Source organism: Hyla sarda, chromosome 11 (genome assembly GCF_029499605.1).
Source record: "Hyla sarda isolate aHylSar1 chromosome 11, aHylSar1.hap1, whole genome shotgun sequence".
NCBI lineage: Eukaryota > Metazoa > Chordata > Amphibia > Anura > Hylidae > Hyla > Hyla sarda.
Window position 1 is genome coordinate 25,172,833 of NC_079199.1, and position 13,813 is coordinate 25,186,645.

Sequence of the window (13,813 nt, forward strand, 5' to 3'; positions counted from 1 at the left end):
ACTGACAATATGGCCGCTCTTTTTACCATCTTTTCATCAATTCATAAGTTCAAGTTCTCATGTCACTGAGGGAAATGATCACAAGCTGGGAATTTGAGAACAGATGTGAAATATTAGGTTTATAAATCAGGCCCCATTTGATCCTTGCTGAAGATGATCTTTTAGTGATAGGAAGCAGGTGAGATATGATCTGCGGTCCACGTCATATATTGCGCACTCTTTGAAGTGTTTATGCAGACAAAGATTTCCTAAATCGTACAAATTCTTTTGTTTCAGGTGCTTTGCAGTTACTTCATGGTTGAAAGTCGTTTCTCTGTACAGGGCTGTGTTTACTGTTCATGTTGCCCTAGACCTAACGCTAAATATATGCCCAGGTTAAGTAAATTAAGGTCAATAAAGGGGTACTTTGCCCCTAGACATCTTATCCCCTATCCAAAGGACAGGGTATAAGATGGATGATCGCGAGGGTCCCCCTGCTGGGAACCCCCGAGATCTCAGCTGAGGCACCCCAGACATCTGGTGTACGGGGGCAATCTTCGCTCCGTGTTGGATGACTGGCGATGCGGGGCAGAGGCTTGTGATGTCATGCGTCACGTGACGTCATGCCCCCTCAATGCAAGTCTATGGGAGGGGGCGTGACGAGCCTCCAGCGCTGCACCCGACACTCTAAACGAGTGCCAGGTGCAGCAGGGAGATCATGAGTGTCCCCAGTGGCGGGACCCCTGCGATCAGACATCTTATCCCCTATCAAAAGGATGTCTAGGGGCGGAGTACCCCTTTAAGTGTCAAAGTAACTATTCTAAAATAATAATACATTCAGTGTCCAAAGTAACCCCAACTGCAGTGAACACGGACCATGAAACAAATGTTTGGTTTTATTCAGGGCTCAAGTCCTGCAGGAACGCGTGGGAACTGAGTTCACACACTTTTTCCCCCCCAAGACTTATTCCTATTTATTTCTATTTTATGGTCTTATCTTAGCTTTCATTTTACACTGAGTTAACGTGGCCTTACAGAATATACTGGGCAGAATTTACTGTAGTAAGCCTAGTGCAGGACCTGCAGGGGCGGGGCACCGGATAAGGACTCTTTCTTTGGTGTTTTTTTTAATCCTTGTGTTATGCTCCACCCCCTAAGATCCTGCACCAATTATAAAACACATTATCAGCTTTTTGTTTCTCGAATATGGCTTCTATGGTTGGGAGCCATAGAGAAGCAACACAGAAGCAGATGTTGTACCTATTAAAATGCCAGCGTTACATAGAGATATCAACATGTGCATCTCCTGAAAAATGATCCCTAAAATTCTAAGCACATGTTGTAAATAGAATCCTGATCACGAGCTTCCAGATAATAGCTTGCACTTTTCACCACCTTATGAAGGCCTCCGAGTAATGTAGATGAATAAGTTTTAAAATTAACATCAAATGATGTAATAGAGACGGCGTTGACATAATTTTGATAAAGTGTCCCTTAGGCGCCTGTTATGTTATCTGTCGATGATTAATGTTTTGACTTGTCATATATGTCTACAGACAAATGAGAATGCTAAAAAATGAGATATTCCAGTCCTGTTATCATTTATCATGTTGAACATGAATTTTCTGCCATGAAATAAACTTCATAGAGACATAACAGATGTAGGTAGTGTATTGGGGCAATGCAGTCACGCTATATTATAGGACAAAACATATTAATCTGTTTATGAAGTAGCCCTATGACCAAGCAATGTTTTTGATACTATATAAACTGCAACCATCAAGCGCACTGTGCATTGGTGATAATTGTTAGGGACGAGCCAATAGATGTAACTCATTTCTAATTATGATTTATGTTTAGCTATTTATTTAGTAAATTGTTCCCAATTCACCCAAATGTATTCAATAAATGGACATACAATGGTATGGCGGGTCTTTTGTGGGTTATATGCTGCAGATTAGCACTCCTCCAGAATGAAAAAAAAAATAATGGGTTAATTTATTAGCGTTTATCGTCTTTGCCGCACGCTAGTGTATGCAGCTGGTCGACATTTATCAAGATGCCTGCGCCTTTTGATTAATGGCGGTAATGTTTATGCGGCACTTGGAGCTAATGTGGAGCGCACTTGTCAGTCAGCCTGTCAGTATGATAGTCAGATTCCCACTGTAGCTACCAGGAGCGGAGAAACCAGATATTTTAACTCTATATCCCTTCTTATTTAGAAAACATTAAAAAAATAATAATAATACACATATTTGGTATCGTCATATCCATTACGACCTGAGCAATAAAATAATTTTATTATTTATCCCGCAAGAGTTGAACACTGTAAAAAAAAAATAATAATAAATGATTGCTGCATTTTGTGAATCCGGCTCCCAAAAAAACTAAAAAGAAACTCTAAAAAAGTCATACGTATTCCAAAATGGTGCCAATAAAAACGACATGTTTTCTCATTAAAAAAAATAAAATTTGCCCTGACATAGCGCCATTAGGGGAAAAATTTAAAAGATATGGAACTTTGGATATGTGGCAACACTAATTATATATTTTTTTTTTATGTAGTAAAATGGTGAACGGCGTAAATTTAAAATTTCAAAAATTTATGACAAAATCTGATTTTTCCCACTTGACCAGCAAAAAGAGTTTTATAAAAAAAACTAAGCTAAATGGCGGCATTAAAAAGTACAACTTGTCCAGCAAAAAACAATCCCTCATATGGCTTTGTCGACAGAAAAATAAAAAAGTTACGGCACTTGGAAGGGGACAGTGGAAAAACTAAAAACAATTTGCTTGGGCATTGAGGCCCCAAAGGCATGCCAGGGGAAGGTTAAAGTGTAGTGTATATAACACTATATTTCTCATGCTAATTCCTATATCAGAGTTCTACATACAGTTTAATTTTTTTTTAGACTTAAAGGGGTACTCCGGCACTAAGACATCTTATCCCCTATCCAAAGGATAGGGGATAAGATGCCTGATCGCGGGGGTCCCGCCGCTGGGGACCCCTGTGATCTTCCAAACCGCACCCAGTTAGAATCAGCCCCCGGAGCATGCTCGCTCCGGGTCTGATTACTGGCGATCATGGGGACGAAGCATTACATCACACTCCGCCCCTTAATGCAAGCCAGTAATCAGGGCTGATTCTAACGGGGTGCGGCGTGGAAGATCACGGGGGTCCCCAGAGGCGGGACCCCCACGATCAGGCATCTTATCCCCTATCCTTTGGATAGGGGATAAGATGTCTTAGTGCCGAAGTACCCCATTAAGTTGAGTGTGCAGTATCCTACTGGGATCTCTGCAGGGCCTGTGGTTGGTTGTTGTCCAGTGCTTTATTTTATATTGGTATTTGGATATTTTATATTTATATTGTTTTATAATGTTTACACCATGTTTTAAGGGGTATTCCGGTATATGAACAATTTATATGATGCTGGAGCTGGTTTATCAGACCCTGACCGATCACTAGAAGGAGCGGGAAGGATTGTGCTAAGTTCTTTCCAGGCTCTGTGCCATGTGATGGCCACATAATGTAACTCTATAGGACTATTTTGGGTCACATGCACAGAGAGCAGGCAAAAGCAGAGCTCAGGCATGTACAAAAGAGAAAGAAGCACAGATCAGCTCACCACCATGTGAACAGAGTCCAAAATAGAACACAGGAAACATCAACAGGGGACATGGAAGGCAATGGACTGGACCCAAGGTAAACATGAAATGACAAATCCAAAGCTGTAATATCGGCTTCCCAGGAATATTAAAACAGTTACATTCATTTGTCATCTTTAAATCAAATATGAAAGCCAGACATTTCTCTTAAAAACTAATAGAAACACCAATGAGTTTCAAGCCTTACGGCTCTAATTAAGGCATGCTTCTCCCCGCTAGTTCTAGCGATCGGTCAGTGTCTAAACACCCAGACCCAGACTGATCAAAACATTTGACATGTCAAACTTTTTGGAATAGTCAGCTGTCTTTTAAAGGGGTCCTCCACTACTCAGCGTTTGGAACAAACTGTTCCGAATGCTGGAGCCGGCGCCAGGAGTTCGTGACATCATAGCCCCGCCCCCTCACAACGTCACTCCCCACCCCTTCAATGCAAGTCTATGGGAGGGGGCGTGACAGCTGTCACGCCCCCTCCCATAGACTTGCATTGAGGGGGCGGGGAGTGATGGCATGATGGGGCGGGGCTAAGATGTCAAAAGCTCCCGGCTCCAGCGTTTGGTACAGTTTGTTCCAAATGCTGAGCAGCGGAGGACCCCTTTAACCCCTTAAGGACCAGGCCATTTTACACCTTAGGACCAGAGCGTTTTTTGAACAGCTGACCACTGTCACTTTAACCATTAATAACTCTGGAATGCTTTTACTTATCATTCTGATTCCGAGAATGTTTTTTCGTGACATATTCTACTTTAACATGGTGGTAAATTTTTGTGGTAACTTGCATCCTTTCTTGGTGAAAAATCCCAAAATTTTATGAAAAAATTGAAAATTTTGCATTTTTCTAACTTGCTTGTAAGGAAAATGGATATTCCAAATAAAAAAAATTTATTCACATTTACAATATGTCTACTTTATGTTTGCATCATAAAATTGACAAGTTTTTACTTTTGGAAGACACCAGAGGGCTCCAAAGTTCAGCAGCAATTTTCCAATTTTTCACAAAATTTTCAAACTCACTATTTTTGTGTTTCCCCCCAAATTTCACATTTTTGCAAGGGTTAATAGCAGAAAATACCCCCCAAAATTTGTAACCCCATCTCTTTTGAGTATGGAGGTACCCCATAAGTCGACCTGAAGTGCACTACAGGCGAACTACAATGCTCAGAAGAGAAGGAGTCATATTTGGCTTTTTGAGAGCAAATTTTGCTCGGGGGGGGCATGTCACATTTTGGAAGCCCCTATGGTGCCAGAACACCAAAAAAAAAAACACATGGCATACCATTTTGGAAAATAGACCCCTTGAGGAACGTAACAAGGAATAAAGTGAGCCTTAATACCCCACAGGGGTTTCACGACTTTTGCATATGTAAAAAAAATAATTTTTTTCACTAAAATGTGTGTTTCCCCCCCAAATTTCAAATTTTTGCAAGGGTTAATAGCAGAAAATACCCCCCAAAATTTGTAACCCCATCTCTTCTGAGTATGGAGGTACCCCATAAGTTGACCTGAAGTGCACTACGGGCGAACTACAATGCTCAGAAGAGAAGGAGTCATATTTGGCTTTTTGAGAGCAAATTTTGCTCGGGGGGGGGCATGTCGTATTTAGGAAGCCCCTATGGTGCCACGACAGCAAAGAAAACCCACATGGCATACTATTTCGGAAACTACATCCCTCAAGGAACATAACAAGGGGTACAGTGAGTCTTAACACCCCACAGGTGTTTGATAAATATTCATGAAGTGGGATGTGAAAATGAAAAATTTGATTTTTTTACACAAAAATGCTGGGGTTACCCCAAATTTTTCATTTTCACAAGTGGTAAAAGGAGAAAATGTCACCGTAAGTTTGTAAATGCATTTCTTTGGAGTAAGGAGATACGTCAAGTCTGGGCGTAAACAGCTTGCACACTGGTCTGAGAGGAGCAAGTAGTATTCAGGGGCCTTTAGCTTCTGGGGTACAGTGGGACATAAAATTATAAAACAGGCTATGTTCCCAGAATGATGACCCAGAGCATAGCCAAAACTAAAAAAATATGCCCCAAACCCTATGCTCTGAATCCTCATTCTGGGAATGTGACATGTGTGGCCGTCCCTAACCTGTTGCCTCAAATGCGCACCCCGCTCAGGTGGAGAGAGAGCGCTGTGCATTTGAGGCAACAAAAAAAGTCCCTGATGATAGTGACTCAGTGACCCATGACCCAGAGAAAAAAATACCCCCAGAGGTCTTATCAGTTTTTTTGTTTAGATTAGTTTTTTGGGAGCAATTTAGTGGTTTTATGGTGTTAAAATTTGGAATGTACTCTGGACTTGGTACATTGGGGTCAAACTATGGAAAATTAAAATGAAAAGGGAAAATTTAGTACTGCATGGAAGTGTGATACTCCCTGAAGCAGTTTTTAATGCAGAGGCCCGGATGATCGGGGCAAGTGTCACATTGAGTGGTGGTGTCCTTCCGAATCCCCCTCTTGTAACACACTCTGCATCTTTTCTGGGATCGTCCCTTCTTTCCAGTGTGGGGGACTTCACCTGGAAAGTGTTGGCCTGGGACGATCCTGGCGCCTATAACTCCAGTTCCTTGGGAAGTCCGGCCTGCTCTTTCCCGTTCGCCAAAGATCAGGACCTTTAGGACTTCTTCTTGGAACTGGAGGAATATCCCTGTGTTGCCAGCGTACTGGGACAGTACAAAAGCGTTGTACATGGCAACCTGTACCAAGTAGACCGCAACTTTTTTGTACCATACCCGTGTTTTCCACATGGCCATGTATGGCTTGAGGACTTGATCAGAAAGATCAACTCCCCCCATATACCGATTGTAGTCCAGAATACAATCGGGCTTGAGGACCGGTCCCGCGGTACCTCGCACAGGGACAGGGGTGCTGCCGTTACCATGAATAGTGGTCAGCATAAGGACATCCCTCTTATCCTTATACCTGACCAGCAACAGGTTTTCATGGGTAAGGGCACGGGACTCACCCTTGGGAATAGGTGTCTGCAGAAAATTTAGAGAGAGGCCTCTCTGGTTTTTCCGCATGGTCCCACAAGTGGACGTGGATCTGGCGGCAAGGGATGTGAAGAGAGGGATGCTGGTATAAAAGTTGTCCATGTACACATGGTAACCCTTATCCAGCAAAGGGTGCACAAGCTCCCAAACTATTTTCCCGCTAACACCCAGAGTGGGGGAACAATCTGGGGGTTCAATACGGGAATCTCGTCCCTCCTACACTCTAAACTTGAGAGTGTACCCAGAGGTACTCTCACAAAGTTTATAGAGCTTCACGCCATACCGCACCCGCTTTGAGGGAATATACTGGCGGAAGATGAGTCTCCCCTTAAAACTGATATGAGACTCATCAACCGAGAGCTCCCTGAGGGGTACGTAGGCCTCCAAAAATTTGGCCCCAAAGTGATCGATGACCGGCCTCACTTTGTAAAGCCGGTCATAGGTGGGATCACCTCGGGGTGGACATGCCTCATTATCAGCATAATGGAGGCATTTCCGAATGGCCTCGAACCGCCTCCGTGCCATGACCATACTGTAAAGCGGGGTCTGGTAGAAGATGTCCCCGCTCCAGTACTGTCTGACACTTGGTTTTTTGACCAGTCCCATATGCAGCAAGAGGCCCCAAAATGTCCTCATCTCTGCTGCATCAATGGCGTACCATTCATTGGGCCTGGCCAAAACAGAATCAGGGTGGTGGGCGATGAACTGCCTGGCGTACAGATTCGTCTGCTCCACCATGTGATTGACAAAACTGTCACTGAAAAAATAACTGAAATAGTCAATTTCATTGAATCCAGAATTGTCAATCCGGATTCCGGAGTCGCCAACAAACTCTGGAACCCGTGGCTGATAAGCCTCTGGGGGTCTCCAGACAGGTTCACCGGAAGGGGGCTCCGGTAAACTTGTCTGGGGGGTCGGACTCCTAGTACGAGCAGCATCACCACTCGCACTAGTGCCGGCCACTGGGCCACTATCGTGGGTGGTGCGTGGCCTCGCCTGGCGGCGTCTCCGCCGCCGTATAGGTGACTCATCATCAGTACTAGATGATGAGGAGACGATGAAGAACACAGGAATGTTGGATCTTCATGGTCCTCACTGACAGATTCGGAGTCGGAGGCAAGAAAAGCGTATGCCTCCGCTGCCAAAAATGCCTGGCGAGCCATCGCCTTTTTTCTACGGTGGTGGTGGGGGGGGGGGTTGGTGGCGGGGTGGTGGGTGTGTGTGGGGGGGGGTGAGTATGTAGTGTGTGTGATTGGTGTAACTGTAACTTTATGGGGGGGGGGAAAGTGCTGCGGCCAAAAATAAAATAAATGGGGGGCCAAATGCAGCACCCTGAATCCCTAATAGGGCCCGGGTTACACTAAAAAAATTGTGGCGGACCCTTTAGGTCCTATTAGGGGGTCAGGGGGGGAAAACCTTTTTTTTACACTTTTTTTTTACTTTACTTTACTGGTTAACCCTACCTGTCCCTGGGGCTGTACTCTATCCCTGCTCTAAGGGGGTCTTCCTCTGTGAGGGGTTCCGATCTTCACAGAGGGGGGATCCCTGGCTCCTTCTCACAGCTCTGGCCGCTGAATGAACTCAGGGAGCAAGCAGAGCCGTGAGAAGGGGCCGTTAACTCCTCCCCCCTGCCGGCTGCTATTGGCCGGACCATCGTCCGGCCAATAGCAGCGATCCTGGGGGGGTGACGAAATCGCCACCTCCCCATAGATACAGAGGGTGATCACCTTGTATCTCCGGGTCAGCGGGTCACACGTGACCCGCATCACCGGAATAGCCAAAAATCGCAAGTGTGAATTCACTTGCGATTTTCGGCGATCGCCTACATGGGGGGGTCTGATGACCCCCCTGGGCATTGGCGCGGGTGCCTGCTGATCGATATCAGCAGTCACCCAGGTCCGGTCCCCGCCCGGCGCGCGGCAGGAACCGAAATTCCCACGGGCGTACAGGTACGCCCTTTGTCCTTAAGTACCAGGGAGCAAAGGCGTACCTGTACGCCCTTGGTCCTTAAGGGGTTAAAGGGGTTATCCAGGAAAAAACTTTTTTTATATATATCAACTGGCTCCAGAAAGTTAAACAGATTTGCAAATGACTTCTATAAAAAAAAATCTTAATCCTTTCAGTACTTATGAGCTGCTGAAGTTGAGTTGTTCTTTTCTGTCTAAGTGCTCTCTGATGACACCTGTCTCGGGAACTGTCCAGAGTAGAAGCAAATCCCCATAGCAAACCTCTACTACTCTGTGCAGTTCCCGAGACAAGCAGAGATGTCAGAAGAGAGCACTGTTGCCAGACAGAAAACAACAACTCAACTTCAGCAGCTGATAATTATTGGAAGGATTAAGATTTTCCTGGAATACCCCTTTAAGTACAGAAAAACTAAGCAACAGTTTAGAAGATTTATTTTTTTCTTATTTTATTTTTTTTTCCAGAATATCTGCCTATGGAGCAGCAGGAGGTAAAGGAGCCAAAAACCACAACAAGCGTTATCATGGCATCTTCATGTCTGGCGTGTTTCACCTAGAGAAAGATGAGCTTCTCTATATCCTAGTCGGCCAGCAAGGCGAAGATGCGTGTCCTGGGGTAAATGTTTATTTATATAGAATTATATATATATTATATAGAGGTTTTACTTACTTAGCATTAGATCTGTCACTCACTATTAGGGCCCTAGACAGATTTCATCCGTTTTGTTTATCAAGACAAATGGTAAAATGAGAAAAGCTCCATCTATCAATTTATACCAAGGTAGATTCAGTAATGGAGCCGAAAGACGTATCAACTCCGTGTTCAGTGGAAACAGGGAAGGAAATTTGCTTTGCATTTTGAAATGCGTTAGGCTGGGTTCACACCACGTTTTTGCAATACAGTTCCCCTATCAGGTATTTGATGAAAAACGGATTCCTCAAAACCGGACTAAACTGTATCAAAACGTGTGTACAAATTTTAACCCGTATATGGTTTAAAAAAATTGTCTGGTAGCATGCGTTTTTTAAGAAAAAAAACGTATACGTTTTTAACTTTTCACTCCATTATGAATAAAGTTTCACTTGTTTGATTGAAATTCCAAGAAAAAAATTTCGGTGTGCACTGCGCATATGCAAAGTAAAAAAACGTATGGTGCAAACCGGATTGAACCGTATGCACATACGGTTCTGTACGGTTCCCATTGACTCCCATGTTAAAAAAAAAAAAAAACAACGTATACGTTTTTAACTTTTCACTCCATTATGAATAAAGTTTCACTTGTCCAAGAAAAAACTTTTGGTGTCCACTGCGCATGCGCAAAGTAAAAAACCGTATGGTGCAAACCGGATTGAACCGTATGCACATACGGTTCTGTACGGTTCCCATTGACTCCCATGTTAAAAAAAAAACAACGTATGCGGTTTCAATACAGTTTTTCACCCGGACCAAAAACCGTGGTAGGCTACGGTTTTGGGTACGGGGAAAAAACAGACAATACCGTACAGGATGCAAAACAGACACAACCTGATGCATCGTTTGGCATATACGGTATTCAATGGAGAGTCAAAGCATACGGTTTTCAATACGGTTCCGTACAGTTTTTAAATTGAAAACGTATACGGGAACTGTATTGCAAAAACGTGGTGTGAATGCACCTTAAGCCAGTGTCTTCCAACCAGGGTGCCTCCAGCTGTTGCAAAACTACAAGTCCCAGCATGCCCGGACAGCTGCTGGGACTTGTAGTTTTGCAACAGCTGGAGGCACCCTGGTTGGGAAACACTGAGCTAAGCTATCGGTTTCAATACGTTTTTTTCTCCCGGACAAAAACCGTGGTAGGCTACGGTTTGGGGTATGTTTGGGTATCTTTTGGCATACGGTATTCAATGGAGAGTCAATGCATACGGTTTTCAATACGGTTCTGTACGGTTTTTAAATTGAAAACGTATACGGGAACTGTATTGCAAAAATGTGGTGTGAATGCACCCTAAGCCTTCGTCTGTCCGGGCATGCTGGGACTTGTAGTTTTGCAACAGCTGGAGGCACCCTGGTTGGGAAACACTGAGCTAAGCAATCGATTTCAATACGTTTTTTTCACCCGGACAAAAACCGTGGTAGGCTACGGTTTTGGGTATGCTTGGGTATCTTTTGGCATACGGTTTTCAATGGAGAGTCAATGCATACGGTTTTCAATACGGTTCCATACGGTTTTCAAATTGAAAACGTATACGGGAACTGTATTGCAAAAAACGTGGTGTGAACCCGGCCTTAAAGGGGTTGTGCAGCGAAAAGTAACTAATCTCCTATCCACAGGAAAGGGGATAATTGTCTTATCACAGGGTTCCTGCTCGGCACCCCAACTCTCTGAGAGGAGTCTGTGCTGGGGACGGCAAAAGCTCCATCCATACTCTATGAGAGCGCCAAAGAGACCCGAGTGCTGTACTCTGGCATCTCCGGAGCTCCTATAAAACTTAATGGAGAGTGTGTTGTCGCCAGCACGCGCTCCTCTCGGAGAGCCGGGGCACTATGCAGGAGATCGCAAGGGGTCCCACTAAGCGCTTTGGGCCCTGACCTTCTGAGACAGACTCATCTCAGCAGTGATGGACCGCTCAGTCAATCACCGGCCACACCAATGTCCCGTCTCAGTCGTGATTGGCTGAGCCAGTCGTCCCTGCCGAAACTAGTACATCTCAGATGGTGGGGGCCAGAGCTCTTAGCCAAAAGAGATCACGGAGGGTCCCAGAGGTTGGTCCTCCCGAAATCAGACAACTATTAAAGGGTACCTCTCATCAAAAAAAACTTTTAATATATTATAGATTAATGTATGCAGAATAACTTTACAATTGCATGTTATTAAAAAATATGCTTCTTTCGATTTAATTTTCCACTTTGAAGAAATGACCACTAGGGGTCTCCCTACCAGTCCTGGCAGCAAGTATTTCAGACTCATGCTGGAGTCCTAAACACTACGAGCTGCCAGTCTGCTTTGTTCACAAAGGAGAACACTCAGAGCTGCCAGCCTGCTTTGTTCACAGCCTGTTTGGCTGTGAACAAAGCAGGCTGGCAGCTCTGAGTGTTTAGGACTCCAGCATGAGTCAGAAATGCTTGCTGACAGGACTGATCGGGAAAAATACAATAGAAAGAAGCATATTTTTCATTAACATGCTATTGGAAAGTTATTCAACCTTCATTAATCTAAAATATATCAAAAGTTTATTTGATGAGAGGTACCCTTTAAGATCAAGTACGTTTTTCAGAGCTGGAATACCCCTGACCAGTTTGCTACTTTTGCTGGAAATAAAAAGGGAATACAAAGAGCAGTTTTGGATCTTGTAGATTTATTTCTACTGTCAGACGGCTTCCCTTGGTAAACAAACCAGTATTTCCTTTTGGCTCTTTACATCCGCATTCATATTACACATAGTGGAATTGGAATTCAGAGAGGCATACTGCAACTATTATGCGTGACTTAATAGCATAACCCATTGAGGTTAGTAGGCACTTGGCTTTATGGTGGGGGGCATGATACACGCCTCATATTATTACCCTAGGGCAGTGTTTTCTGAACCAGAGTGCCCTCAGCTGTCACAAAACTACAACTCCCAGCATGCCCGGACAGCCTTGCCTGGTTGGCAAACCCTGCCCCAGGGAAGTGCCTTTTTTTTAATCTTCTTTAGTTAGGGAATGGTGATAATCTCTGTGCAACATTACAGAATATGTTGGTGCTATATAAGCAACAGGAGTTTAAATTGGCGTCTTTCAATATCCTAGAATAATAAGACCCAAGAAATATGCATGGGAGAGTCCTCCATCATTGAGGATGAATACGGAGAGAAGAAAACCCTCTCAGAATGGGCTGGAGGAGGAGGTGGTGGTGGGGGAGCTACTTACATATTCAAGGTGAGGAAATTATCTCATTGCTATTTATCAAGAGGATTAAAGGAGTACTGTGGTGCAGGAACACTTATCCCCAATGGGACCCCCGCGATCTCCTGCACAGCACCCCTGCTCTCCCTAGGAACAGAGCGTGTCAACCCCCGCACGAAGCAGCGGCTGACACCCCCCTCAATGTATCTCTGTGGGAGAGCCAGAGATACAGCGTTCGTGTATGTCCGGCACCCCATAGAGATACATTGAGGGGGGTGTTGGCCGCTGCTTCCTGCGGGGGTCGACACGCTCTGTTCCTAGGGAGAGCAGGGGTGGCGTGCAGGAGATCGCGGGAATTCTCAGCGGTTGGACCCGTTGGGGGATAGGTTTTCCTGCACCACAGTAATCCTTTATATTTCATAATCTATCTATCCAATAACTATCTATTTATCTATATTATCTATCTAGCTTTCTGTCTAGAAAAGGAAGAAAAACAGCACAACCCATTAGTTAGTAATGTCCATAAATTGGTGCATGCAGAATCTGGGGCCTGGGCCAAAGGCACACTTGCTTCAGACAAGAAAATGTAAATTTTTGACATTTCACATTTTTCTACATTGGGTGCTGTGCAGAGATCATTTTTACTATCTATCTATCTATCTATCTATCTGTCTCATATCTGTCTATCTATCTATATTATAATCTACAGTGGGGCAAAAAAGTATTTAGTCAGCCAATTGTGCAATTTCTCCCACTTGGTGAGAGAGGCCTGTAATTTTCATCATAGGTATAACCTCAACTATGAGAGACATAATGAGGAAAAAAAAATCCATAAAATCACATTGTCTGATTTTTAAAGAATTTATTTGCAAATTATGGTGGAAAATAAGTATTTGGTCACCTACAAATAAGCAAGATTTCTGGCTCTCACAGACCTGTAACTTCTTCTTTAACAATTTCCTTTGTCCTCCACTCGTTTCCTGTATTAATGGCAAATGTTTGAACTTGTTATCAGTATAAAATACATTTGTCCACAACCTCAAACAGTCACACTCCAAACTCCACTATGGCCAAGACCAAAGAGTTGGCAAAGAACACCAGAAACAAAATTGTAGCCCTGCACCTGGCTGGGGAGACTGAATCTGCAATATACAAGCTGCTTGGTGTGAAGAAATCAACTGTGGGAGCAATTATTAGAAAATGGAAGATCTACAAGACCACTGATAATCTCTCTCGATCTGGGGCTCCACGCAAGATCTCAACCCGTGGTGTCAAAATCATCACAGAAATGGTGAGCAAAAATCCCAGTACCACACGAGGGACCTAGTGAATGACCTGCGG

The 13,813-nt window shown here is 44.1% G+C and overlaps 1 protein-coding gene across 2 annotated transcripts in view; it reads left to right on the forward strand.

Moving 5' to 3' along the window:
- LTK (leukocyte receptor tyrosine kinase) overlaps window positions 1-13,813 on the forward strand; it is a 214,678-nt gene that overhangs the window by 158,957 nt on the left and 41,908 nt on the right. For both annotated transcript variants that reach the window (XM_056545591.1, XM_056545590.1), the window contains exons 13-14: window positions 9,073-9,223; window positions 12,377-12,505. In XM_056545591.1, the coding sequence (XP_056401566.1) occupies window positions 9,073-9,223; window positions 12,377-12,505 (280 nt within the window). The remainder of the gene's footprint in view (window positions 1-9,072; window positions 9,224-12,376; window positions 12,506-13,813) is intronic.